We start from the raw sequence: 14,416 nt of genomic DNA, 5'->3' as shown, positions 1-14,416 counted from the left end.
ATGGCATTGCTTTAAACAACATCCATAAAATCCAGCTGGGAAAAGGCATGATGCTCTGACCAATGCTCAGGACAATTTTGGGGCTGATGTCTTTACAACAGGAGAGGGCAAAGGAGCATTTTGTGCCCACAAACAGGAACATGTGTTGTTAAGATTACCCTGCCTGAACCAAAAGCACTTCTAATGATCCCTCACGCCCTCGCTGGAGCTGGCAATGTCAATAATTTGTCACATTTAATTTATTTCTGATGCTCAATTGAGAGATTAACTGTGGGGGAAGGGCACAGTTCTGGGGAGGGTCTTTAACCCCCAGAGCATTCAGGCTATTTGCTCTGGCCATACCCCTCCAGCTGCTCCCCTGCCTACAGACCCAGCCTAACCCCTGCCCAAAGGATGGGAATTTGCCCTTTGGGTGTTTCATAATGTCCTGGGTCGATGACCCACATGGGCCTGGATAGAGGTGGCAATGCCACCAGAGCAGTGCACCAGCAGCCCCTGGGCCCCAGCCCAGGATAAATCAATAATTCAGCATTTCTGATGCCAAAGGGGTCACACTGGATGGATCAGGGACACTCATCTGAGTCTGGATCACCTGCACAGGGATGCCACAGCCATCCCAGCTCCAGCCTCAGTCACAGGGACACTTCTCCAGAGCATCTGAGGATGCTCCTAGCCTTGGTGGAGAAGCAGAGTAAATCACCATGGATTGCCTGCTGCAACAGGCCAGGACCAGGGCAGAGCATCCCTGTGCCTTGGGACACATTTACCTGTGAAGCCTTATAAATCCACAGTGTGGGACTGCAGGGGTCCAGCCCAGATGGGAGGACAGCTCAAACCAGGGAGCAAAACCCCAGGCTCAGAGCAAAACCACCCTGGTCTCAGTCTGGCCACCTGCCCTTTCTGCTGGCAGCTCCCCACCGTGACACTGGGGTGGACTTTGTCATCAATCCTGCAAGTAGGACAGCAGAGCACCCTGCAAAGCCAGACACAGCTTCCCAGAGGGGCTTGAACTGGCCACATGAGCACCCCAGCCCAGCAGCACAGGGGGCAGAGTTCACCCTCCCTAAGCAGGGAAAGTCTCCCAATCCCTGGACACTTGTCTGCCTCTGGCAGATGATTCCCTTGATAAATTCTCACCTTAGCAATGACCAGGTGTGGGGTCACCTCTGGCACCCCAGCACAGACACCCCCCTGGGGTCAGGGTCTTTCCCCCACTCCTACCCTGGGCGCCAAGGGTACCAGCAAAATTTCCTCCAGCAACAAAACCCCAAGATAAAGGAAATCCATCCCAAAGTGTTAAGGCTGAATTTGCCAAATCTTTGTTCCTAGAAGGGTCTGATTAAGCCCAAAATCAGGCAAAGCACAAACAGCAGTGACACAACCCCCTCCCCACCATCCACCCCTTCCCTGACACCCCAGCCACACAGCTGCAGCTCCATCCTACAGATCCTGGTGCTTCTCAGTTCAGGATGTCCTGGACGTGGTGCTGCATCCCCCACGGATGGAGGGCTTTCCTCTCCCCAAGTGTGAAAGCAGAGTGGAAAAAACTAAGCCTGGGAATAACTGTGGGGGGGACCCTGATTTTTCTGCCCCTGGTGTTGCACCACCTGGTTCTCCCCCTGCAGTGGCACTGTGCACCGTTTTCCAGCCAAAAAGCAAGACTTCAGGGAGGGATGTTTCCTACACTGTGACTTCATGGAGGTGTTGGTGCTGCTAAAACCATCCCTCTGAATGTCCCTGTGGGAAACAGCCCCTCGAGGTCCTCACTGGATGCCCACCAGCTCTGTTATGGGGGGAGCATGGACCATCAGCTCCTCGTATCTCTGGAGGAAGAGCCAGAGCCTGGAGCTGTAGGTGTCCTCGTTGTAGGGCAGCTTCTTCTGCTTCAGGTACTGGGAGACGATGGGTTTGATCTGAAAAGGCAAAGGTAACATCACAGCTGTGCAGGATGCCCTGGTGTTTGTACAAGATGCCTGAAATGTGCCCAGAAAACCTATCCCACACATCCAAAGCTGTGCTGGCAGTAGCAGCTATAGTGTCTTTGCTGTGAGTATTAAGAGGAAGGTGGCTTCCAATTGCAGCATCATAGGGAGTTCACCCTGGCAAAATGCCTTTGTAGGACTCCAAATTAGGAGAGATGCCCTAATGAGGCTTCTAATGAGAGCCAGCCATGAATGCTCATTGTTCACACCCATCATCATTCCCACATGCCCACACAGCCAGCTCAGTGATGGGACTGGGAGGTTGCCACAGACTTAATTACCTCCTTCCCTGCACCACCTCTTTGGGGGAGGTGGGTCCTGGGTGAGCTCAAGGAAAGGACAATGAAAACAGGGACACAGCACAAAATATGAGTGGTGATCCTGTGCTGAAGGGCAGCTTATGAACTTGCCTTGGGATCCCCCACAGCTGGGGCAGTGCTCAGAGCCCATGTTTTGAATGCACCCTGCACCTCAGAGCAGCAAGTAAGGGCATGACCAAAGCGATAGGAAGTTTGCCAGGATGTTGTCTGAAAACGTCTAAAAGCAAAAACTGAACTGTGTCATGCTGGGGGTGCTTTCCCAATGGAATAAGTGGGAGGATCCTGGGCTGCTGCAGGCTGGAACTGGGACCAGGAGAAGGAGCAGGGAGCAGAAACCCAGGAGAAACAGGAATGGGATGGCAGATGGGTTAGGGGCTGTTGCAAAGCAGTGAGTGGTTTCCAACAGGGGAAGGAACAGCACTGACAAGTCTGGCAGTGGGGTGGGCAGATGCATGTCTCGTCCCCATGTCACCTGTGGGTGATCTCACCTTCAGGCACATGTTGTCAGAGAGGCTGGGGAAGAGGTGGTGCTCCACATGGCAGCTGATGAGCGAGTGGCCGAAGGACCAGTCGAGGAGGGCGTTGCGGGGCAGGTTGAGCACGCCCAGGCTCATCAGGTGGATCCGCTTGGGTTTGCGGTCGGCGGCGAACATGGGGAGCCCAATGTGCTGCAGGAGAGGCAGGGTGGGCACCCTGTGGCACCTGTCACCTCCCCTGTCCCCTCCCTGCAGACCAACAGCAGCTCTGCCTGGGTGTGGGCATGAAGAGCCACGTTATGGGGTCTCTCTGCCAGCCCCAGAGCTGGGTTTGTCCCTAAAGTCACTCCATCTTGTGTTTGTCCATGGAGTCACCAAGGAGCTCCCAGGCTCTGTTCCCCCAACACAATCACACTTAGAGCCCCAGCCTCTCCCCACCCCAGGGCCTGTAACACCACCTGAAGCACACATCAGCCCTCCCAATCCTGCCAGCCACTGCAGAGGGCACCATCCTCACACCTGTGCACTCATCTGCCCTGACATTTACCAAGGGCCACCACTTTCCATCCAGCACCACCAGCCTGATCCTCCTGGTGACAACATCAGCACAAGGGAGGTGACAGCTGAACCCACTCGCCTTAAGGTGACACAGGCTCCAGCCAGCAGCATCAGGGCTTTGTCACCAGCTCTGGGTGGTGGCTCACCTGACTCTAGAACTGTTGGGATACCTTGAAGGTTCAGGTCTCTACCTGGAATATGTTGACATGGATGTAGGGATGGGCCAGGAGGGAGCGGGTGAGCAGCATGCAGAGCAGGGCAGACCACGGCGACTGGAACCCTGAGATGTGGAGCAGGAGCCAGTAGTGGCAGTAAAACCCCAGAAACATGCAGCACAGGGTCCGGAGAGCTGCTTTCCACTCCACATTCCTCAATAAACCTGCACAAGGAAGAGGAGGCACTGCTTGGGAGAGGTGTTGGTGTTTCCCTTCCACCACTGCTGCTCCAGCAGTCAGGCTGACCAGCGTGCCAATAGCCCCACAGCCCAGCCCAGCCCATGAACTCATTTTGCCCATCCTCCAGGTTGGCCCAAACCCTATAGAACTGCTGGGGTGTGGGTCTGAGAGCCTGCCCAGAGCAGTAGATCCAGCTGTGCATCATCACTCAGGGGATTCAGATGCACCTTCATTTCTTACAATTTGCCAAGTCATTGTCCATGCATTTGGCACTGTCCAGAGCTGGACCATGCAGCCTGAAGGGCTTTGCTTCCCCAGCCTCTTACTGCTTTCTGGGCTCTCCTCCCTGATCGTTTTCTGGCACCATTATATCCCTGGAGCCCTCAGCTTTCCTGCCCAAGCTCTTTGTGTCTGGCCCCTGCAGCCCCCCAAACCTCCACCCCACCCATGGCCAAACACCCTGAACAATGCTCTGATCAACCTGAGATCCATGTGTGACACTGAACTCCATTATGGCCACAGGTCTGAGTTAAAGAACGGATTTGGGGTGCTTCAGGTTCATGATGGCTTTTGCCAGAGGTTTCAACATCCAGCACAGGCAAAAGTGAAGTGTTTTCTCAGCATCAGTAGAAAGCAGATGCAGCAGGTGTGGTCCCCGGGGAAAGTGCAGCATCTCCTGCCTTTCCTGCAGCCCAGTGTCCCACTGGGGCTGGCATAGTTAATGTGATGCCTCCAAACAAAGCAGGACCCTTGGGTGGGGTGAGACCTGGGCAGTCACAAGCTTCCCACAGCCAGCAGCCTGTCCCAAGGCACACATACCAAGTGCAACCAGCGGGGTCAGGACGGGCACTGCAAGGGGCGCGATGAACATGTAAACGTAGCGGTTCAGGAAAGGAACCTTCCACGTGCTGGAGTCCCCCAGGCCGATGACGTTGGTGTAGCCGTGGTGGATCTTCACATGGTTGTAGGTGCCCTGCTCGACTGTGAATGCTGAGCAGAGCTGGGAGGGAAGAGAGAGAAGTAGTGGTGCCGGGGTTGGGCACTGCCTGGCTGGGGCTTGTGTGGGAGGAACCCAGAGAGATGCTCTGGAACCATAACAAAGCACCATGGGGAGATGTTCTGCACCACACAGACCCCAGACCAGCCTGGAAATGGATTTCTAAGAGTTAAGCACTCAAAACCTTTCCCACCATTCCAAACATTCCTCACCACTGCAAGGAGCTGATTCTGGGGGCTTCCCCACTCACCTCAATGAAGAAGATAGCCCACACTTTGCCCCAGGACTTGGACTCGGTCAAGGCATTGTGGCTGGCCAGGTGGCTGCCCTTGACAGTCAGGGTATGATGCACCACGCCAAGGATGAGGACACCCGCCAGGAAAGGGATGGCCTGGGCCGACCGCAGGCACAGGAACCCTGTGGAGAAACCAGTGGGGCAGGAGCACGGCCATGCACACGTCCTGCAGCCCTCTGAGCCAGGCTGGAGGTGTTGCTACACCCAAACACGCCAGCCACTGCCCTAAACCTGTTCTTCAGCTGCAGTTACAGATATTTAAACCACGCAAGTCAGAGTTTGCCTCCTCATCGTTCTCATGACTGGACCAGCGACACTCACCCTTGTGCTGAGGATTTGGCCACTTCCAGCCTTGATGGCAACTAGTGCTGCAGGCACATGATCCCACCCCATAGTCCTGGGATGTGGGATTCCACTGGTGTCATTCCTCTGCCAGGATTTCAGCATCCCCAGGAATTCAACAAGAGAAGGTCCCAGATTTCCAGCCATGCCTCCAGAGACCCACGCTTAGCTGTTTTCCCTGCACCCACCACAGCCAGAGCCATTGCCACCAAAACCACCACTGTTTCCCTGTCCCATGGTGGGACACATCACCCACAGTCCTGCCTGTGTATATCTGCTGGGCGCCATCCCCTCAGCCCAGGCTGTACCCCAGACACAGCTGTGTCCTCCCCCTGTACCCCGGGTGTCACTGTCACTGTGGGTCAGAGTGCACCAAGCCATGCAGTGAAGGAGTTATTGTGGCTTTGTCACAACCTCAAGAGGTGCCAAGAGGCTCCCAGCACAAAGCAGTCGCGAGGAGGCAGTGGGACACCCCGCCATGGTTTTGGGGGGCTGGGACAGGTTACCTGCCGGGAGCAGGAGGAAGCTGCAGGCAAGGATGCTGATGTCCACGCCGTGCCGTTCCCACCAGCTGCTGCTCTTCACCACCTTCTGCACCAGCTCCGAAAGCTCGCTCATCAAGGCTTCCTCGGGCTGCCCTGCCCGCCGTGGGGCTGCCCGGGCGGTCACATCCCCGTCACACAGCGCTGGCTCCCAGCCCTCTGCCACCATGTCTGTCCTGCTGCCACCAGCTGCTGTCGCGCCCCGGGGCGGGGGAACACCGCTGACCTCACCGTTGACCTGCTGTCCCCTCGGCCTCACCGTGTCCCCATCCTCCAGCGCCATCTCCTCGCTGAGCAGAGGCGGCACCCCCAGAATCAGCCCCAGCACCCCGACCCAGCGCTGCCGCGAAGGACACGGGAAGGACAGCGACGGAAAAAAAATAAAAATAAACAACACGAAGAGGACGCGGCCAGCGGAGAGCGGAGGGTCACCCAGCTGCCAGCACAGGGACAGCACGGCCACCACCGCCCCTACTCACGGCAGCCCCGGGCCGGTGCTCGCCATCCCCGTGGCCGCGGTCGCTGCGGCTGCGAGCGGGGAAGGGAAGGGAGGAGCGGGGCAGCGCCGGGAGGAGGGCGAATGCAGATGAGCGATGGCAATAATCCGCCCTCGTGGCCCATTTAGGGGAGCAGCCGCGGGGAGGGCACAGGGCACAGGGAAGCGACAGCGGCCGAGGAGGGAAGCGCCGGGGAAAAGCTGGAGAGAGGAGATGGAAATGTTGGAGGGAAAGCAGCCAAGCGCTAGGAACAGCCCCGAGAAACCCAAGCGGAGCGCTGAGGACAGGGATAGGGTTTCGCTTTTGCCAGGGAGAGGGAGAAAACGTTGCCTGTCCCACGAGGGAGCTGTTTTGGGGAGAAATGCAGCTTTTTGCACTGCGAGGAGCAGGCTGCAGGAAGGAGGGGCTGCCTGCCCGAACTGCTGCACCCGCGGAGCCGCCCCGGCTCTGCCAGGGACCAGCACCCAAATATGCCCCTCGCAGCTCTGGCACCCAGCTCTGACCCCCGCAGGGTCTCTCTTCTCTTCTGACCTGATTCTCTATGAATTTCCCCCATTTTCCATCACTGCCTCCTGACTCATCACCCAGACACTGGCATCCAAAAGCTTTGGGTATGCCCTTGCACAGACCAAGACCTTCAGAGCCCTGTTTCTTTATGAAGGAAAGCTAAAATCACATTGCTCCTTGCTGTGGCACTGGATTTCCTCTTGCTTTGTTATTTCTCGTTGCCAAACCTCAAATCAGTTCAACTGATCCACCAAAACCTTAATGAACATTGACATCCATCCCTATGGATCTGCAGCAGACAAGGCTGGTTTGCTACACTCATCACTAGGATATCACAGGGATAAACTGGGCTGGGCTCAGCACCTCCAGTAACATCACGTCACATCACTGCTGTGACTTGCAAGGAAGCAAACCTCACACCCAAGCTACACCAGACCCCAGGGAATTGTCAACATCCTCTGGAAAAAAAAAATAAAAAATAAAAATCCTAGCTACTGCAAAAGGGGCAGAGTTGAGAGTGCATCAGAGAGCTACTGATGTTTGATTTCCACTGTAAGAATGTGCATTAGGAAAGACCATTCCAAGAGCCAGGGGCACTGTGGTGTGTGAAGCCCAGCCAGTGACTCATTCTGGCTTTTGAATGGCTTTTGCCACCTGCCCACAGCTGGGAGAGCACCCCTGGGTGCTGCCAGGCCAGGGCAGGCAGGTGTCAGACCCAAAGGCACATCGGGTGGGGCTGCTCCTGAGGGACACATACCTTCATTGTCACACCTCAGATGTCACCACAAGGCAGAGGCAGCAGGGTGACAGCCCTGCTCTGAGGGTGCCACTTGGCAGGGGCAAGGAGGAGCTGTGTTGGAGCTGCCATTGCACAACTGGGCAGAACTGGTTATGTGGGGGCTGCTGAGGAGGAGGAGGGGGTGGGGATCAGCCACACATCCAAGATGGACATTATCCATGAGGATCCCACTGCAGCTTGCACAGGGAGAGGCAGGTACCTGGCATCACTCCGTTCTGTGCTACCACTAGGACCAGAGACCACCTGGGAGAAGAGAACAAATAGTGGGTTGAAAATTACATGGGAGAGGATGAACTTTAGTTTCTAAGGAAAAGTGCTGAACCCAAAGAGGTACTGCCAAAATAGGAGTCACAATGCTGACAATAGACCAGAAACTGTAAGAAGAGTCTGCAGAGCCATAAAGACAGTCAGCAGGTTCAGGACTGTAGCTCTAAATCTGCCTTACAGAGCTCCATTCCAAAAGAAACTTTTAAACCCCAAATTACATCTGATTTCCCACCACACACAGGCTAAGTCACACAATTGCCCTGACCCAGCTGAGATCTTAGGGATCAAAGCAAACACTGACCTGGCCCTTGCACTGTGGACACAAACACCTCCAATTTAGCAGGGAAAACATGTGTAAGACTCAGAAATCCTTCAGCACACAGCAGGGCAGCTGGAGGGGATCAACATAATCCCTGAAGCAGCGAGCTCTGGCCAGCAGCTGCTGACCCTGTGGCTGTCTGTTGCCCTGGGCACCACCAGGGTCCCACAGGCAGCCCCCACCTCCTCCCCAGGCATCTGCCTTCTCAAGAATCAGACTCCACCACTGTCCTCATCTGACCCACTCCACCTCAGAACTGAGCCCAGCCCCTAGAAAGGCCAAATCTGGCTCCCAGCAAGCTCAGGGTAGAGCACCTGCTGCAGCCCCAGAAGTGCACTTTCCATCCCAAATCCAGGAGTGTGGAGAAGCTGCCTTATTTGCACCCAGGGTTGTGGTGAGGGGGCAGAGCCCTTCCCTCCCTAGAGCTGCCCACCTTGCACACCCTCCTTCTCCCCCCTAAGAGAGGAAGGCTCAGGCTGCAGGAGTTGGCAGGGGGACACCCCAAAACCACCACCTCCCCTTCCCCTGACATGGCTAAATCTGCAGAGATTCACATTTATAATACCTGAATTTGGGCAGCACTTCCTCCCACCTCTTTCAGACCAAGCCCTTTTGGGTAATTAACTTAATAGGGATTAATTTAATGCATCTCCTGTCCAGAAAGGAGACTTTAAGCACCACCTCTCTTTGTCTTTTGGGGTCTGGCAGAGCTGTGAGGTCTTCAAGAAGGAGAAATCTCCAGATTCATCAGCTCACTCCAACCCTTTCAACTCCAGCCCAGCAGCTGAGCGAGGAGCTCCATCTGCAGGCAGAGCTCTGCCTCCATCACCCTGAAAGCAGCTCCTTCCCCCAAATTCGGGCCCTGGCACGTCCCTGGTGTTTGGCACATCCTGAGTTCCACAGCTGAGCAGCTCCCAAGCTGCTGCCAAGGTATGAGATCAGCTCTGGTCCCCACTCACCCATCCAGCCTGGGGCTGCCCCAAGGCCAGGGGGGCATCCAAAACCTTCCCTCCCTGTGGGATGAGGAAAGAGAGAAGGACAAGCTCAGGAGCCACGGGGCAGGCACCAGAGGGAGTCATAGCTCTCTGCAGTGCCTGCTTGGGCTGCAGTTTGGCCAAAAGTGCAGGAAATTGAGCTGGTGAGCTCCCAAAGGATGCTTAACCCTGGTCTGGTGGGCTCCCAGGGGATGTTTAGCCCTGGTCTGGTGGGCTCCCAGGGGCTGTTTAGCCCTGAGCTTTTGGATTTCCAAAAGGTGAGACCCAGCCTGCTCCACGTCAGGGCAACAAGCTCTCAGCAGATGCCAGAGCCTCAAGACATCAAGACCTCACCCATGGGATGCACAGTCCCCTTCCAAGGACCAAAACTGTGGATACTGGGGGGATATAGCCACTGAGCCCCATCCCATGGGTTGCTGAGTCCCCTCTTAGGGATCAAGACCTTGGGTGCAGCCTCAGCTCTCTGAGAGCTCCTGTGGTGCCAGGCTGGGACGGGGCAGGCAGGGGGGTGAGTTGCCACATCTATCAAGGGCTGTTTTTCAGTCCACATCCTCCCAGCCCTGCAAAACTTGGCAAGGTGATGCTTTTAACCTTAAACAAATACCTTTTCCGGGATATCTGACTGTTTGCAGGGCCCAAATGGCCACTTAAGGCCACGGAGAATTCCCCTCTGGCGCTCAGCAGCTCCGGGAAGGAGCTGGGTGCCCGTGCTGGCTAATCTGGCTGGGCTGTTTGCGTGGCACAGACCGGACGGTGGCGAGACGGGGCGGGCAGAGCCCTGGGTCATGCACTGCCTGCGGGGGAGGCTCTGTGGACAATGCCTGGTCTTATCCAGGCTCTGTGTGGGTCTTATCCAGGCTCTGTGTGGGTCTTATCTAGGCTCTGCGTTGGTCCAGTGCTGCCCTGCACTGCCCCAGCACGTCCGCATGGAAGTGGCTGAATGGCAAAACGCCACCAAGGCCGTTGTCCAGACAGAAAGGGAGTGGAGGTACCACACACTCTGTGTTATTCACACCATCCTTTCCATTGCTGCTGTGTTTTTCTCATCCATTTGACCCCAAGGTGGGTGCTGGAGGGATGGTAGGTGGGGAATTGCTCTGCCAAAGCTCAGTGATGTTCAACCCAGCATAAGAGCAGATGAAATTTACCTGCCAGCAGCAGCCAGGTATGGAGATATCAACCTAACTCCTCATTCTTCAAGCTTTAGGGACTAAATGGCATTGCAGAGCCTGAACCCTCTTGGCTGCAGGGCTGGGACAATGGTCCTCCAGGTCCTGGTTAGGCCAGAGTGCTGGTGTGCTGCAGGAATAGACCACAAATATCTCTGCACTTGCAGGGTAGAGACAGACCCTTGGGATGGCCTGACAGAGCGGGAGATTCTTCCCTGTGTGGAGTTAAACACATGCCTGATATCAGCTATGCCATGGCTCCAAACACAACCTCCTCTCCACTTCCCTTTCTAGTAGCAAACACAAGAATCCCAAAGCTCAGGGATAAGCATCAGGTGTAATTTCTTTACTTCCCTAGGCTTTGTGAGACTCACAGCAGTGGCTGGTGAAGGGAGGTTTATTCAAAGCTCATGGAAATCAAACCCAACACAAAGCCCTGCCCTAGCTGTTGGATACTCCAGCCCAGGGTGCAAAGCCACAGCACCAAAAGCCACCTTTCCCCATGAGCACCCCCAAAGCCCCCGGGAACTCGCTGCATATCCACCACCAGCATATCCTGATACTGTACCCAGGCTGTGTTTTCAGTTTTATATATCAGCAGTGAATAAAGTACTTGTCATCCACCCCTGCTCCAGCCAAGCTTCAAATCCAAAGCCTGGCTGGAGGTGTCAACTAATCACAGACTTCCTCCACTTAGCAGCTCAGGGCCAAGGTAATCACTGGTTTGGATGCCTCTGCTCTTGCCCCGACCGAAACTGCTTGCCCCCACCCCTGTGTCCCTGGCGTCACTGCCTGGCCAGGTGTTACCCAACGCAGGTGTGCGGTGCAGACACCATGGGCTCTGTCCTGTACTGCCATTGTGCTGAGCCTGCCACCAACAGTGCCACCAAGGGGTGCTTGGTCTTCTCTCCTGTCAGACTGACAGCTCTTCTGTAATGCTGAAGTTTTGTGGGTTCCTGTCCTGGCGAGGGTCAGCCCTGAGGAGGGAACCAGCCATGGCTCCAGTTCCAGTCAGCAGGCAGCAATTGGAATAATGTTTCTGGACACAACTCTGCACTTCCAGTCCTCAAAAATTAAATATGTTTCTCCTTGTAAGCATGGTACTACCCGACCCCAGGCTCCCCAGATCCCTTCTGGTCCCCAACCAGGGCCACTGGGGCTGGCCACACACATATCCCCACAGGCAGGCACCCGGGCCAGCAGCTCTCTATCAGACACCCACACAACATTTTTACCACCTGGTGCAGGCAGTGTAACTCCAGGCTCCATCCTCTGCCCTCTCAAGGAAAGAGGGACATTTCCAGCCTTCACAGTGTGTAAGGAAGGAGGATGTGGAGCCCAGGATGGCATTAGCCAGCACCTGCCCCCTTGGGCTGATCTGTGACTGAGCAAGGAGGGTTTGTCAGGGTGGCTGAGTGTCACTATCCATGGCCTCTTTTGGGGGACATTTCTCCCTGCCAGCTTCCACTGCTGGCTTCACGTGCCAGAAGGGAAAGGGCCTGGAAGGCAGTACAGGGCTCAAGGCTGAGTGCCTCCTCCTTTCTCCCCCAAGAGTTTTTGAACAGGCTCTGCTGGGGTTGTTGTGCTTTCCTGGTTTAAGAAACCAGAGCTAAGGTGGGTACTGGCCAGTACCTGTGTCTTTACTCTGTTCCTGTTCTTTGTAGTATCAGGATACCTTAAATTCATGGAAACCAGGAATTCCTGCTAGACCCAAAGCTCCCTGCTCATTAAGAAGCCCGAGTACCTCTTCAATTGGCAAGAGGAGAGACTGCACAATGCAGCCCCTGCATCTGAGATGGGCACTGCTCTCTTGTGGGCAGACATCCTTGCTTGTCCCTGGCACAGCAAGCTGGTGCCACCCTGGGTGCAAACAGCAATTAGGGACCACGGTGGCCAGGCAGGTGCTCAATCCCACGCTGCTCCAGCCGCAGGGTAGACGAGGGCAGCCAGGGCCATGATGTAACCGGCCGTGCCCGGGAGGCAGAGCTGGAAGGGAGGCAGTGCCACCCAGCCTGGCTGGCAATCCAATGTGCTGCGTCACTCCTTCGGGCTGGAAAGTTGGTTGGGAGCCAAAGGGCTGCCCAAATCCAGCTGGATTCCAAGAATCCACCCCCCCTCGCCAATCTCGTGTGGCTGTAACTTATTTTTCCACTTTTGGCAGCTGTGGAGAGATTACAGTAGAGCTGAGGGGATGAGCAGAGGGTCTGTCTCAGCTCCATCTTCCTGCCAGGCCTAGGGACACCTCCAACAGCACCCAGAGTGTCCCCTTTGCCCAGTACATCCTTCCCAGTGGGCACAGGCAGCCCACCAGTGCACAGGTACTCACCCAGGGCAGGTTTTATTTCTTCTTCCAATCAAGTGCCCAAAGCTCCCTGCCATCCAGAGGGATAACTCACATACTGCCTGGCAGCTATTTCATCAGCACAGCCAGACCCATACAACCAGTTAGCTCAGAAAAACACGACTCTTCTAATGATACCTTTGGAGAAGTTGTGCTCTGAATCCCAGTCGACCAAGGGAATATCTGGAGGAGCCCTGAGGAGGCTGTGGGTTAGCTCTGGCTGGCACAGGGCTTCAAACCCAGCCTGCCAGCAGCACTGGGTGAAGAAGCTTCCTTACATCCCCAGCGCCTTAAAAACAGCATTTTTGCAGCCAACTAAGAAAACACAAGCACCAGGAAAGCTGTTACTCCTCCAACTGGTTTTCCCATGAAAGAAAAGTCTCCCTGGCCCCATTCTTCCTGCTTTTCCCCTCCCACCATAAGCCATTGCAAGTAAATCCAATGTGCTGCTCCTTAATCCCAGCCTGGGGAAGCAGGAGCCACCCTGACCCAAGCAATCTCACCTCACTGGTACATTTTATTACTGACTTCAGCCAGGTCCTGCTGGGATCAGGGTCAGCAGCAGCCAGAGCTCACTGACAGGAGGGCAAAGTGGGACACAGCAAAAGAGGGAGGAGGCCAATGAAGAAAAAAAAAAAAAAATAGGGCTTAGAATAGAAACCAGGTTAGGGCTAAATTGTGGGTGTAGAAGCTGTTGTGGGGCAGGTAGAGCTGGCTGCCCTGCCAGCCCAGGGGACCAGAGGGCCTCCTAGACATCTTCAGCATCTTCACCAGATTTCCAGGATTTTCCATCCTCTGGTTCTGGGAGTTGCTGGGCTGGAGGAGAGCAGATTATAGGGATGAGGCTGGGTGAAAAATGACCAAGAACTGAGCCCTAAAGCCACTGCTTCATCCTGCAAGGGCTCTTCTGGTCCATTGGATGGCCACGTGCCTCCTTGCTGCCCCAGGGGTGTCAGACCTGGACAGTGACGCATCAGAAATGGAGACTCAGACAGCAGTTCTGCAGAAAAACTAGGGTTTGTTTTTACCTCCCTTCCTGACTGGGAAGAGAACAATCAACAATGAGCCAAGCTTGGCACGAGGTGAGATAAGGCTGGCCTCCTGCAGCGCCCGCAGTGGCACCGTGAGCGTCACGGGGCCCTTGGCACAGCCCAGAGGGTTCCTCTGAAACACCCACAGGGCTCACGAGGTGCCACCAGCCCAGGAGGCCCAAGGGCAGCTGGATCCACTGGAAAACACAGAAGGCATCTTGTAGCCACATCCCTGGGTGGGCCATGGTCAGCTGGAGCCAGGCAGGGAGCTGATAGCAGAATTTACCAAGAGTGGGCAGAGGCACTTCTGGGAATAGCCCAGCTGCCCAGCCTGAGCCTGCTTCCAAGAAGGATGTTTCCTTCTGGCATGTGGCGAAGGTGATGCCCTTAGGAACGTGACTAAGACTCACGTTTTGTTGGGAAAAGAGGTGAAAGCAGCCCCCTTGAAGCTCATGGGAAATCTCAGCTTCAGCCTGCACAGGGATGGATGGATTTTCCCAATCCCACAAGACAACTTATCACCTAAGAATGCACTCCATCTGCTCCAGAGTGGGAGAGAACTTGCTGTCAGACATAGAAAAATA

At 55.4% G+C, this 14,416-nt stretch overlaps 1 protein-coding gene across 1 annotated transcript; it reads right to left on the bottom strand.

The window, feature by feature from the left end:
- Nucleotides 1–1,303: 1,303 nt before the first annotated feature.
- Nucleotides 1,304–6,398, bottom strand: FADS6 (fatty acid desaturase 6). The gene is made up of 6 exons (XM_079323538.1): nucleotides 5,872–6,398; nucleotides 4,979–5,145; nucleotides 4,551–4,731; nucleotides 3,528–3,715; nucleotides 2,791–2,970; nucleotides 1,304–1,913 (listed from the first exon to the last, which is right to left on the bottom strand). Exons 1-6 carry the CDS (start codon nucleotides 6,188–6,190, stop codon nucleotides 1,764–1,766), a joined length of 1,185 nt encoding a protein of 394 aa, XP_079179664.1. The 5' UTR covers nucleotides 6,191–6,398; the 3' UTR covers nucleotides 1,304–1,763.
- Nucleotides 6,399–14,416: the final 8,018 nt, after the last annotated feature.

The sequence above is a fragment of the Erithacus rubecula genome (genome assembly GCF_903797595.1).
Source record: "Erithacus rubecula genome assembly, chromosome: 20".
NCBI lineage: Eukaryota > Metazoa > Chordata > Aves > Passeriformes > Muscicapidae > Erithacus > Erithacus rubecula.
The sequence above is the reverse complement of the archived record's forward strand: the minus strand, read 5'-3'. Positions and strand labels throughout refer to the sequence as shown.

Excerpts from the sequence above, each read along its gene's own strand:
- FADS6 (XM_079323538.1), bottom strand. The coding sequence starts at position 6,190 with ATGGCGCTGGAGGATGGGGACACGGTGAGGCCGAGGGGACAGCAGGTC. Across the intron at positions 5,146-5,871 it reads CTTCCTCCTGCTCCCGGCAG|GGTTCCTGTGCCTGCGGTCG; the intron begins GTAACCTGTCCC and ends GTTTCTCCACAG. Across the intron at positions 3,716-4,550 it reads GACCCCGCTGGTTGCACTTG|GTTTATTGAGGAATGTGGAG; the intron begins GTATGTGTGCCT and ends TTCCTTGTGCAG.